General features: G+C 41.9%; 1 protein-coding gene across 1 annotated transcript; it reads left to right on the forward strand.

Moving 5' to 3' along the window:
* The first annotated feature begins 834 nt into the window (after positions 1-834).
* On the forward strand, positions 835-12,937 carry LOC137906829 (uncharacterized). Its single transcript, XM_068751122.1, has 4 exons — positions 835-919; positions 8,009-8,178; positions 9,177-9,221; positions 12,464-12,937. Exons 1-4 carry the CDS (start codon positions 835-837, stop codon positions 12,935-12,937), a joined length of 774 nt encoding a protein of 257 aa, XP_068607223.1.
* The last annotated feature ends 1,613 nt before the right edge of the window (positions 12,938-14,550 follow it).

Genomic DNA, 14,550 nt, shown 5'->3' on the forward strand with positions numbered 1-14,550 from the left:
AAGGTAAAGATGCTTGGTATTGTGTGATTTTTTATTTTTTATTTTTTTAAACATGAACATATCTTGGTTTTGGGCTGGTGAAGGCATGGACTGCGCCTCTGGAATAGATCTGATGGAAACCTCAGCTAGCAAATATAGAAGGATGGGCAGAGAAAGGAACCCTGAGTAACAGAGCTATTCAAAATATGACTGTCTGGATGTACGGAAGGCTCTAGTGAAAGAAACTCACTTGCAGAAGAGGGAGGAATAAAGGATTGACAATTAAAGACAAAGATGTTACACAAGGTTCATCCTCAAAGGCATGGAATTCCTCTGAGATCAGATTTTTCAAATGATGATCTTGAGTGTAGGTTAAGGACATCAGTGCAGGTTTTGCCAGAATTATTTTTATAATTAGCTGTTGAATATGATAATTGAAGGATCAATGCACAAACGAGCAGTAGAGAAGCTATAGCTGCTTGCGACATTGGTTCAGAAATCCAGAAAGGAAAATACTGAAAAATGAAAAGACTTCTGATGCAAAGGGGAGATGCACACCCTGTGTAGGCTGAACCATGACACAATAATAATAATAATAATAATAATAATAATTTTTATTTATAACCCGCTTTATATTCCACGGAATCTCAAAGTGCCACATGGTAAAATAAAACAAGGTAAAGTAAGCATCATATAAAAATAGAAATAGGCCAGGCATAAAAAACAGTTACCAAGCATAGACCTAAGGAATTAAGGAAATCATTGTCTTATTTATTTAAGTCCAGTTTAAAAAGCATGAATTGACTGGGGTGCTCTCAATTGATCGGGGAAGGAATTCCACAGAGTAGGGGCTGCATGGCAGAAGGCCCGGTCGCCCATGGTGCGGAGCCTGGTTTTGGGGACAGCAAGAAGTTTGGAATTCGAGGAACAGAGGCTTCGGGTAGCAGGTATTGAGGAAGACCTGCCACATGGTGGCATGGCGAGCCATTTTAAATGTAAACGGTTCATGGTGATCGGTAGTGCACCCCCGTGTGGTATTGACCCAAGAGTGTACTCACTTCCGGTCTGTTGGTGTTGTATTCTGCCGCCTGGCTGTCATCAGCATATTAGCTCTAAATGTCTGCTCCTCCACCGGATCAGTGTCCGTCCTATTTCACTGCTTCGTTCTCTTCCTCTCAACCTCAGGGCACTTTTTTCCTCCTTCATCTTCTCTCATATTCAGGTTGTTTTTCTGCCTCTCTTAAGATTTATTTTACAACTCACACATTTCTTCCAGTCCAAGCCGCCTTTAAATGGCACCGGATGCACCATGTATCTGCAACATGCAGACCGTTAATGTGTGCCAGGATTTTAGCTTCCATATAAGAGCAGTGCATGTGCATGAGCATTAACAAAGCTTTGTGGGTTTTCCTTTTCAGTGGGTGCAGTGTCCCCTGCAATATAAGCTTTCTCTGTGAATAGACGACGTCGAGACAAGCTACACAAGACGACATTTGAAGGAACTCTGTGGGGAAAGGAGTTGGTGCAGCAACAGGAAATATCTTAAAGATAAAAATGCACCACAGCATAACACGTGTTAAGGGTAATAAAAAAATTAAAGATTTATATATTTTTTTAAAGGTTGCATTTCTTTGCTGCAAATCTATGCTTTATCCTAGCAGCATAGTGATCAAAAGTATATATGCAAATATTTTCCCCCTTTATTGCTAATCAAATGCCCGTTTCTGCCTGATCAGTGAGTGGTCTGTTTCTAGCTGTGCTTTTTTTTTTCCTTTTCCAGTGAATACAAAAATGACAGAACATCCTGCATGTTTTTCATGTGTAGCACAGAGGACAGAAATAACCTCAGCTCTAGTCCTGAATTTCTTATCTGTCTGAGCCAGACAACTGATGTGGTCCTGCAGAGCAAAATAAAGCCTACTGGATGAGACTCCAGATGTAAGGGTGCTGCTTTATTACCCTCCGCCAAGGAGGCAATGTTTCAATTGTTGTTGTTGTTTATGTCTGTTAATACGCGTAATGAAAACATTCATCAAGCATGAAGATTAGGTATATAAAAATTCAGAGAGAAATGTGTTGGGGTTAGGGTTTTGTCAATTGAACATGAGCTAGTTGAATGTTTACCTTGAAACTGGGATTAGATAAAGGGACATATTGATAAAATTCATCATTGGGACAACAAAATATGATTCAACTTTGTGGACGAGTGGGATTTGAACTTGTGTCTACTTTATAATTTTAGAATATTGTGTTTTATCTGTGTGTTGTTTGAAGTCTCCTGAGTAAATAGGCCCCATGCAGACCCACCTGGTGAAACAGGAAATACTTTAACCGCTTCAAAGTACTTTTTAGCACAGAAGCATCATTGTTAATCTGAACTTTCTGCACCCGATGTGCTTTTTGGGAGGAAGTAATTGTCGAGCGTCGCTGTAATAATTTCTTGTGCACCAGAGGTGGTGCCTTCCTTGTGTTCAGGTCCAGATAAAAAACATGAATAGTCGTCCTTCGTGTTCAAGTGAAACTCTGGAAACTTGGGAAGCCGCGTTCTCCTTTCAACCTTTTGCATTTGATTAAGAGGGAGAGCGTCTGACCTACGCTGCTGGCCGGCAGCCGGGCTATGAGCCGAAACAGCAGGAGGCGGAGGCGGAATGGAGGAGCGCACTTCTAGATATACATATACATATACAAAAACATTTACTACATATACATATACATACATGTATGCATACATCACATACATGATGCGTGTACATTGCTAGAGATTTTAGCTAAAGCCATAGATAATTATCACTCAGCTTGGTCCACAAAGCTTTGTAGTCTCTTTTAGCTCATTTTTTATTTTTAAAAGCTGTATGTTATAAGATTTAAGCTACAGCCAATTCGCTTGCATCATCTGTCTTCAGACGATTAAACTCTGACATTATGTGCATTTATTTTTTTGATACCCCCCCATGAGGTGCTTCTCGTGTTGCAGGATCTCTGTCGAAACCTATACTTTTAAATAAGAGAGACACATTCTGAATAGATTTTCCGTCTCCTTTGGCATTCAGTCCTTGCGGACTCGTAATAGAGGCAAACACAATATATTTACCCTCTACCCATTTGAGTGAAGAGACAACAAATATATTTACATTTGTGTGTGAAAAAGCACCATTGGTGTAACAAAGGATGCAAATGCATCCGCATAATTAGCATAATAATAGCCAAGTGAGTCAGGGGGATGTAGCCCCTTCCTCGTCTGTTATGAAGCCATTTCAAGAGGCTGAAAAGCTCTGGAGAGTACCGCATGCAGCACAATGCACCACAGCCATCTCACCCAAAGAGCGGCGTCGACATTCAGAGGCTTGTGGCGCCGGCTGCCCATCACGCAGCTGGTGGGAGCGATTTTCCAACAAATACGGAAGGCAGAAGTAAACTCGTGTTACTCTTCATCGCCGTTCGTGATCAGCATGCTGAGCGACGCTGGACACTCACATTAATGCTGATGTACGCTCTCTGGCCCGGCTGGAAATGCCACTGACTGCTCTTTGTTTCCAAAAGCGTTTACTTCCATTTCCAGGCACTCTTCAAAAATGTCAAATGGTCAGGTCGTCCTATTAAGTCACGCCCCGAGAACCCTCAAATAACCTGGGAGAAAAGATTTATGTAAATCGCCATCACACTGAAATAATCTGGCCAACCCATATTCATCTTTGTCAAGTTTTTTAAAATTTAGTTTTCGTTCCTTCACCTTAAGTCCTGACGTTTCCGGCATTGATGCACTTGCTGCCTTCATATCATGCCTTCTTGCCTTACCTTCATAATTTGTTGTGGCGGTTTGTGTGAGGCCTTATATGCATATCTTCTGGAGGCCAATGTGTTTACTCTGGGCTGGTTTCTATTTAAAATTTATATAAAAGCCAGATTTATCTCTCCGGGCTTTTGATGGACAGTATCACCTTTGTATTTTTATTATATTATTATAGTTGTACTATCTGGTGGACTCAAACCTTTACATCTATCAGATTCAGAATGCACTATTATTATTATTCATTTGGAATTGTGTATCTGCCCAAGTGTTGAATGGAAATTCAATATTCGCTCTAATCTAACATGCGGCTCACCTTCGGGATGCTGCTAAGTCTTTCTGGAGTTTAGTTGGAGGCTGATTGCATACATATGGCATGCCGTTTAGGAACTTATTATATATATATATCAAAAGTGCTGGAATATATGGACCGAACTATGAAAAGTCTGAGAATATGGACCGAACTCTGGAATATATATATGAAAAGTCTGAGAATATGGACCGAAGTCTGAGAATATGGACCGAAGTCTGAGAATATGGACCGAAGTCTGGAATATATATATGAAAAGTCTGAGAATATGGACCGAACTCTGGAATATATATTTTGATATATATATATTCGGATATTTTCATATATATATTCAGACATTTTCATATATATATTCAGACTTTTTCATATATATATTCAGACATTTCCATATATATATTCAGACATTTTCATATATATATTCAGACTTTTTTCGGTGCACGGGAATATATATTTGAAAGCCGCGGTGTAGTGGTTAGGGCTCCGCACTCACACCCCTGTTGCGCCTGTTCGGTTCCCGGTCGCGGAGCCAGATCGATCTTGTGTCATAAATGGAGTCAGCTCGAAATCTAGTGCCGGCAATCCTCAGTGAGGAGATAATGAACGCCCTGAAACAAATCCGCAGGTTTTTTTTTGAAACGCTCCTCTTAGACAGGATGTTTGACTGTATTTGTAATGTAATGCATGCTGTGGGTGTCCGTCTGACGCGCGACAAGTCACGTGATGGCTGGCGTGCCGACAGCTGATCGTCACGCCCCCTCGCTGGCCAAACTGTTCTGGCTTCATACGGCACTTGACAGGTCACGTGACGGGGTCGAGGCTGCCTGCCCCGGAACATGCATAGCGCCGTTCTGGCTTTATACGTCGCGCGTCAGACGGACACCCACAGCATGCATTACATTACAAATACAGTCAAACATCCTGTCTAAGAGGAGCGTTTCAAAAAAAAACCTGCGGATTTGTTTCAGGGCGTTCATTATCTCCTCACTGAGGATTGCCGGCACTAGATTTCGAGCTGACTCCATTTATGACACAAGATCGATCTGGCTCCGCGACCGGGAACCGAACAGGCGCAACAGGGGTGTGAGTGCGGAGCCCTAACCACTACACCGCGGCTTTCAAATATATATTCCCGTGCACCGAAAAAAGTCTGAATATATATATGAAAATGTCTGAATATATATATGGAAATGTCTGAATATATATATGAAAAAGTCTGAATATATATATGAAAATGTCTGAATATATATATGAAAATATCCGAATATATATATATCAAAATATATATTCCAGAGTTCGGTCCATATTCTCAGACTTTTCATATATATATTCCAGACTTCGGTCCATATTCTCAGACTTCGGTCCATATTCTCAGACTTCGGTCCATATTCTCAGACTTCGGTCCATATTCTCAGACTTTTCATATATATATTCCAGAGTTCGGTCCATATTCTCAGACTTTTCATAGTTCGGTCCATATATTCCAGCACTTTTGATATATATATATAATAAGTTCCTGAACGGCATGCCATACATACAGCAGATACATTTTTTTGCAGAATACAAGAACTAGCTGTGATGGTAAAAATGTAATTAGTTAGTAATTAGTAGGGTCTTAAATATAGGAATTGCACCATTGAAATATTAAGCACTGCCACCACATGATTCATTCAGCTAAAGCTAAATGTTAGTGCAGCATCTCTAGAACATAATATTACTTAACTCGTGCTCCTCTAATTCGGAATGATCCTTCTGAAACGCTGCTATTTGAAGTGTGGAGTTATTGCTCTGGCGGGTAGAAACGAGCTATTGAAGGTAGTGAGGTGCGGCCTGGAGGAAGACTTTGCCATGAAGACGCATCTCCCGCTGTCCTGTTATCGCAGCTGTAATTACCACATTCCATTTCTCAAAGAAACAAATGATAAGCGGCATCGCTGCAGCACCTGCTATCTGCTACCTCACACATCGCCCCCCCCCCCCCCCCCCCCTCTCTTTGTCACATACATATTCTCGCGTAATTCCTTCCTCTTTTCTTGCGATATATTTGCCTCTCTCTCATAAACGCTGACCTCCTCATTCATTCTGACTCTGGTTATGATTTATTTTCCTCCAACACAGCCAGATCTCGTTCTCCCCCCCCCTCTCCGGTACAGTACTCTGGGTCATTCATCCACCCTTCCCTCCATTGGGGAAATGTTGACACGGCTATGGCACTGATTTGTAATGGATGATCGTTACAAAGAAAAGCGCCATTACTGAAATATTGTCGCGCCCGAATGAATGGAAGGGAAGCAGAAAATAAAGATTTAGAGATAGAATTTGTGAGTCTTTGTCCTGAATATTAACAGCAGCAGTTTATTAAGCATCAACTGTGTTGATAATTCAAATCAAGAAGAAGATTGGCAGATCGCCACCTGCTCTGTGGATCTCTCAGTGAGAATGATCAGCTGAGGACAACATCGCATTTTTGTCTCCTTTTCAAATGTGTGAGGCATTTAGTTTTGGGTTAGAAAAGAAAAGTGACATGGATTTAGCATTTTGGGCTTCACAGCTAAGTGGGGAAAGACAGATAAGGCTGAGAGGCTGAGGCCATGTCTCTTACCCTACCCCCCCCCCCCCCCCATCTTGTCACAGCTTTGAAAAGCGTCAAAAACAACAAAGGGCCGATGGGGATTATTGCTGGCTCTGGCTGCGTAATGTCAAATCAATACCAAATGTGCTTCAGGTTTTACAAATGACAAACACAAGCAGCATTTGATCAATGTACAACAGGGACGCACGACTAGAGGCTTGTACTGACCTCGTCTTGGCAAACAAATCATTAACATTGGCCCAGTCAGGGTTAATCTATGGTGAAAACAGGCACTTAAGTGATATGAGATCGTCAAAGTCCCATTGACTGAATGAACCAGGCTAATCTACGAGCAGTGGTGCCGGCAACAGTGAGACATTTTGAAGGCCTCTCTTTGAAAAGCTAAATATGTAAAAACACGATTGCCCTTCAACGTAATTCCTCTTCTGTGAGGAACAGCAGATAACTACTGTAATTTTTACAACCATGTCTTTTTTTAATAGTTCTTATTATATCGGATTATGAATATTGCAACTCATTTTGTCGAATTATTAGATGTGTTTGAGCAGCTGATCTGGACAAAGATTGATGAGCTGTGGGACACTTTGAATCAGTTACTCCATCCCAAATTGGGATGTATGGATAGAGGGGCGTGGCCATCATTCAGACAGTACTGTTATAAATGATGTATGAACGTCTCTTCAGGAAGCTTGGTGACAGAGAGGAGCCTGAGCTGACTGTACTGTGGATTAACGTTAACTGCCCACTGTATTGTGTAGCCACTATGCAATGACAATAAAGGCTTTCTATTCTCTATTCTATTCTATTCTAAATAAACTGCTGGTGATTTGTGCAAATGACATGTAACTCCCAAAATGGTGATGTGTTTGAGAGTTTCTCTGATATCGCTGCTTGCTTTATATAATGTATCATATATTATAGCCTCGGCTACACTTCCATGTCAGCTTCAGAAGCCAATCGTTCACAGGGGCGAAAAGGGATTTTTCTTTTTCTGGATCACTGAATCTGTGATCGACCGTGTGGTCTGTTGAATCCTGGCGTGGATCTGTACTTATCTAAATTATTTACACCTGGCTTCACATAGCCGCACTTCCTCTGCTCGGTCTACGTGGAAAGAATAAAGTCTTGCACTGACCGCATGAGGTCCATCCTGCTGTCTTCTTTTCTGTCCTGGTTATCTGAATTTTATTGTGAAATAATCCTCCTGCTTACCCAGGCTGAACCTGGAATGTTCAGCGTTTACAAGCTGTTTTGTTGAACGAACATTATCTTGATGCCTTCTCTTCAGAGAGCACTGAATGCTCTTTACTAAGTGCCGTTTGTCGTTCTGTGTCTTTTCCAGCCATGTTCACAGAGGTGCCTCACGATATGACAGCTCAGAGGGGCCATGACGTGGAGATGGCCTGCTCCTTCAGAGGGACAGGGACGCCGTCCTATTCACTGGAGATCCAGTGGTGGTATATTAGGAACCACCTCGACTGGACGGACAGACAGCCCTGGACAACCAATGAGGCAGGTTGACACTCTAGTGTAAATGTACTTCATCCACCGGCATCTTAGTTGAAAGAATAAACACCTTTTATTAGCTATGGCATCATTAAAACTGTCTAAAGTGAACTTTTAAATTCATTGCCCATGTTTTTATTTTTTCAAAATAAAGTGTCTAACTGTCAAAACCATTGTTATTAGATCGGATCGGATCATTTGCTTGTCAGACTAGCCGCAGTGATTTTATATCTAAATGAAGCGATGGCCAAAATTACAAAAATCTGCCCCAGGTGTTAAAGGTCAAGTGGAATTATTAATAAAGGGTTTCTGCTTGTTTTACAAAATCTGTTTACTGCCTGTGATTTCACTTTTATACGTGAGTTTTTATCTTTAAAGCTGCATAAATGATTTTTCAGCTACATGGGGTTAGCAAATCCTATAATCAGCCGCCGCCATTTCTGTGATAAAAGTGCTATCTGTTAATTAGTTGCTTTCATATCTGGCACACAGAGCAACATTAGCATTCAGCTTGAGTCAGGTTTCAAGTCATCGGATAAATAGAAGTCCACGATTAACATTTTTAAAATCATTGTTCTGGTCTTCAGACAAGATAAAGTAAACTGTAACTGACGCAGCAAACGGAAGACCGATGAAATGTTGAGTTCTGAACTTAAAAATAATAATAAATCTGCGTATTCAAACACTGTGAAACACTTCATTAAGTCACAAATAATTTTGTTTCTCTTTTGTAATTATTCTGCAGAAATTATTTGTTTTCTCATTCACGTATATTTGACATTTGAGGTCTTGTTTTTTTTCCATCTGTCGATGTTTTCATATTCAAATAATGATTTTTACAGTTGATTTATCACCTTTTAAAAACTGTATTAAATTACCAGATCAACTTTCTTGGGGGGGGGCAGCTTAAACCGTGTCCTGTTTAACCCCGATGAAAATGTAATTCTGAAATAATAAAAGTATTTGGATTATATCCTGTTTGTCATGCTTGTGTTGTTGTCCAGGTGGCTCCAGAGGAGGAGATGCCAAAGGATGCAACAAAGATAAGTGTGAGTTAACCCCTACCTGCCCTCGTTCTCTGAGGAAAACCTCATGTTTAATGAGGTATTTTATGAAGAAATGAGGCACAAAACCCTGATGATGACGTTTACATTCCTGGCTGTGGGTGATTCACAGATGTTGTGCTTGTGCTATATGACACACAAGGATGTGATTTTCACTCTGTGCAGCGGAGGTTCCAAAGGACGCATCAAACAATCACTTCATCCTTGACGGGTTTGTGGAATCACAGCGTCAGCCAAAGTGTGGGTAGCGCCGACGCTGGTGGGCAGTCAAATGTCCACCTCAAGAGGGGACAGCCCACACTGCATCATCTACAGATGATCAATCAGCATCATTAACAGCGACGGTGACAGGCTGAGAAGCAAGCAGAAAGTCTACAGTCTCCTCTGACCTCCATAAAGAGAGTTTTGCATGACTAATAGGAGGGCCTTTAACTGAGGAAGACCACATGACCATGCTGTGACTTTAATTACCTGCAGGAGTGAGCAGAATTTAGAAACACCTCACCAACGTACTCCTCCGCCTCAGTCTCTTGGTGCTGCACTGCTTGCAATAGCAGCAGTGTGTAGCAGCAAATAAAATGACATGAAAAGTTCTAAATATCTGCCATGCAAAGATAAAGATGTGCAACAATATATTTAAAATCTTCTCTCCTCGCCCCTCTGCTTCCTCCCAAGAGGCTCGTCGCTGCTGATCTGCAGTAATAAAGCACCAGCTGCGATTTGGGTGACTGACTATGTGTGTGTGTTTGTGTGATTGAGCCAAACACTGCAGGCTCCACAGCTGGAAAGTCATTATGAGCTTTGTGGATATGATGGATATGATGGATACCCCCCCCCCCCTCCTCCTCCTCTTTCCTATAGTCAAAAGAAAAACACGGAAGAGCATGTTACAAAAGCATTACGTTTAAGCTTTTCCCAACACACACACATGCAGGGACTGTCCCCAGGTATCGCAGGAAGGAGGGTGGATCACAGATGAAGTGGTATTTATAACTGGTGCATCACATCTCATGATGCATCTCACCGGTGCCGCTCAGGGAAGTTACAAAGCTTTTTACCTCCGTGATATCGCTGCATACTTTCAAAGCCACAAATAGAACCTGCAAAGCAGCGGCTTTGTGTTTGTGAGTGCGTGAGTCAGAGTGATCAGGGGGAGCTGCGGCTGCAGGCTGCGCCACAGAAGTCACTTCACATATGTGCTGAAGCTTTGCATCCATCTATCAACTGATGATATCTCCATATATATACATTTGAACTCATGAAAACACGGTGAAGCCTATTTTACCACAGGCACCCATAAACACCAAACAGGCCATACATCGCATGCATTGAAACAGCCGTGCAGTAAATGTGGAGTCATTGTGTTTTGCTCAGTTTGCATGCAGTGTGGATATTAATGATGCTGAAGGACAAGTCAGACCTTTTTGGGAATAAAGTCTTTATTTTATTGTTGAGGGTTGGAGCGCAGTGCCACTCTGAAAGCTGCCCCCCCTTTAAAAAAAGACCCCCTGTTAGATTATCTTAGCATAGAGTGTAGGGGATAAATAGCCTACTTCTGTCTTGAGCTTAAAGACCCTACCAGCGACTGCATTTAAATCTCCTTTCACCGATTCATTTGAGTCACTGTAACAATTTACTCGATTTACTCGTGCCAGGGTCACTGATCGTTTGAGTTTACTCTCATCACTCACCCAGGAAATACAACTACAGCACATGAATAACCGATAGCGGGAATCAAGAAAACCTGTGTTCCAGGAGCCGTCTATCGTTCGCACTCCTTTTTTATATGATCTCTGTCTGTTGGCATAAAGTTGCGCGTTACAGCTCCAGTTACAATTAGCTTCTCCTCCATTTCTGCATCAACTTCCTGTTGGTGTCCCGGCATGAGGCCTGGAGCATCTCAACAGTGACAGACTTTCAAGACGCAACCGAACACACATGACATATTCGGTGTGAATGATGTCATTGCTCCGTCTGCAGTGTGTCATCCCTCGTGGGATCGGCTTTAATGATGTTGTGAAAAATATTCTCGTCACAATCAGTATGAACGTATCAGTACATGAACTCCTGTTCTAAATAAAAAATACAAATTATTCAGGCTAGGCAATATTTAGGTATAAAAAAAACCCGTATGTGTCACATGACTGTTAGGAATCAAACTCAACACAAATATGTAAACATCTATAGTGAAGTGAAGTGGGGTTTACTGGGACGCACGTTTGTCTAAGACCTGTTTTACATCTTTTATGGGAGCATCTATGTGTCGACGGTCGCTGTGTGTGTGTGTGCTGACTACTCGGGGAACGTCGTGTGTTGTGAGAGCACTTTCTGCACAGTTAACTACCCCAACCCGTTTCACTGCCAGACAGCTTGACTGGCTGAACAGCTGTGAGATTGAACCAATAAGCGTTGCCGTGGCTGCGTCCTTTTACGTGTTTTGTATCTGCTGCGTTGCTGCAGGTGATTCGTTTTCAAGGCTCGTCTTCAGCTAGATATGCCATGAGGGCAAAGACTATGAAGGACAAGTTGGCAGAGGAAAGTCGATGAGCAGATGGGGAGAAACACGAGAAGTGGCTGAAGGACACCGTGAATAAAGTTAATGATAACAAAGCCAACCCTCTGAGGATACTGTCACCGATGTTTAAATAATAAACCAAATATTTGATGGCTCAGTGTTGAGTATGATGTTCCTGCTTTTCCAGAACATGTTCAGTGTTGTCATCTGCTGTGTGTGTGTGTGTGTGTGTGTGTGTGTGTGTGTGCATGCAGTGCAGAATAAGCCTCTGATCATTTTCAGCATAGAATAAATAAACCTAACGATAAATTTTGAACTGTGTTTCAGGAAAATATGACTGACTTGCAAATGATGTTTTTGCTCTTCAGCTATTTTTATAATGATAATATAAAGACACTGGAAGGCACCGTACAGAAATACTGTACGGTGCCTTCCTAATACAGAAATACTTACAAGGACAGCAACACTAAACTGTATTTTATACTATAATTAAATACACCAAGCTGCCTTCTACCTGGCTTCATTATTATGAACTATCTTTGTCCTCCAGTATAATAATAAAAACTGATACGGCTCTAAACAGATTTAGCCGCTGTTGCTCATTTGGTCTAATATAACCAGCCATGAAAGTTTTCTTTCAGTTCCATTTAAGTGCGGCTTACATTTTGATGTCAAAATGTCTCTCTTTCATCTTTTTCCCTGCTGCTGCCAGGTTGTGAAAGTTGTGGGAAGCAACATCTCCCACAAGCTCCGCCTTTCCCGGGTCAAACCGTCTGACGAGGGCACCTACGAATGCCGCGTCATCGACTTTAGTGACATCGCTGGCGCGCGCCAGCACCGCGTCAGGGCCTACCTGCAGGTGGTGCCAGAGGGCAACGTTGTCAATGGCAACCGCAACGACAACTTTGGGGCCCAGGATGACACCAAGAGAGGAGTGGCATTTGCGAATGAGGATGCCATGGAGTCTAACGATGGCACCAGAGAGCACCCTCACGGCCACTCCCAGAATCACGGCCACCACCAAGAGCACGGAAAGCGGTCTTCGTCACAAGTTCACCACGGCCACAGCCACAGCCACGGTGGCAGCAGTCAGCAGCACAAGGCAGGCAGAGAGCTGAAGAAGAGGGACGCGGACACTAACCACAACCACAATGACTGCACCAATGAGCCGAGCTGTATGCTGTAGGAGGTGCTGGCTTGAGTGATAGATTAACATAACGTGATGTGTGTCACAGCATAAAAAAGTTATTCTCCACCCACAGGGCAAGCCTGTGCAAGCCTTCCTTTCTGCAAATCTTTTGCCCAATTTCATTTCGAAGACTTTTACCAAGAGCAGTAGCGTCATTGTTGTTTTCTGTATATTCATGTTTTACACACAAGTATTGGCACAACATCTCAATAGAGTAGTGTGGAAAAAGTATTGGATCCAGTTCAGAGTTGTTCAGTATTTGTGTGTATCTCATTGTAAACTGTGTCAGACCCTGAAACTAAATTTAACAGAACAAAGCAACTTCAGATAAGCGAGACGGTATCCTTAGCAACACACACTGTGACTGAATATCGGTTGCTGACGTCGCTGTGGTTGAATTTTGGGTAACTCCTTGCAGAATGGCTTCAGAGCAGCCATATTGGTGAGTCTGTGGGTGTGTTCAAAGCCCACTTTAAGTTGAACATCTCAAACCTGTCTTTACTTCAGTCATTCAGAGGCGGCCTTAGCTTTACGTTTGAGGTCGTTTTCTACATAGGGTGCCACTGGGAAAACCCCTAACTAACTTCCTGATTCTGTACATGGTTTGTTTCAATGAAAATCTACAGGACATGGTGTGTCAAGTGCAACCAGTTATTTCTGCATCAAGTTTCTAAGGGGTGAATACATTTTCAAAATCAGTAATTTTCTTTAACATACTAAATCAAACTATCTTGGTGAACTTGCATTATGTGTTGTCTTTGTTGTTTGCTAAATTTTGTTTGAAGCTCCAATTCATTTTGGTATGAGAAAAAACTCAATCAGGAGAGGGTCCAATATTTATTTTGACAGCACTGCACAACCAAAATTCTGAAAGTGATTGCTGTGGTTGCTAGCAAGGTGAGAGAAACATGCTTTGTTCAGCAGGACTTCATTCAAGTCCCAGAACAGCAGAGCTCTTGAAGGACACATTTCATTCCAATGGGAGTAAACTCGTGGAAATGTGCACGACTTCAAAAATTAATTCAAATGTAAAGTCGGGCCTGTATTTTCCTCATAACTCCTTTGAGCTTATGAATTTGCAATATGACTGAAAGTGTGATTTTCGTTCCCTTCCTTTGTGCCATAGGTCTGATCCATGCATGACCATTCGGGCTGAGGGACATTATTGGAGCCGTTCCATGTAATGAAAATATCAAAATCTCTGCCACTGAATTGAATGTATTTGGTGTACCTCTAAGTTTACTCCATGAATCAATTGAAAGTCTGCGCGTTTGGTGCAAGACATTTTTGGGGACCAGTCCTAGTCCAACTCTGATCAGCCATGCACAATGTCTCAGTCCCATCCCCGTCTAATCCACTCTGTATATATGACTGTATTATATTAAATAAAAGAAGTGCATGTTCAGTAATTTTCTTAAACCTTTTTCAATCAACTATACACAAAGACTGTGTTTTAACAATATATATTTGTCATTTATTAGTTGGGTTAAAAAAATGCCCACTCTGTTGTAAATCTTCTTTCCTACAGTGGTTTGCTGTTGCTTTCTTGCTCTCCAGAAGTGCTGTACAGACAGATGAATGACACATTCTCTTCATAGCTTCTCAGAAAG

This window comes from Brachionichthys hirsutus, chromosome 2 (genome assembly GCF_040956055.1).
Source record: "Brachionichthys hirsutus isolate HB-005 chromosome 2, CSIRO-AGI_Bhir_v1, whole genome shotgun sequence".
In the NCBI taxonomy this organism is placed as follows: Eukaryota; Metazoa; Chordata; class Actinopteri; order Lophiiformes; family Brachionichthyidae; genus Brachionichthys; species Brachionichthys hirsutus.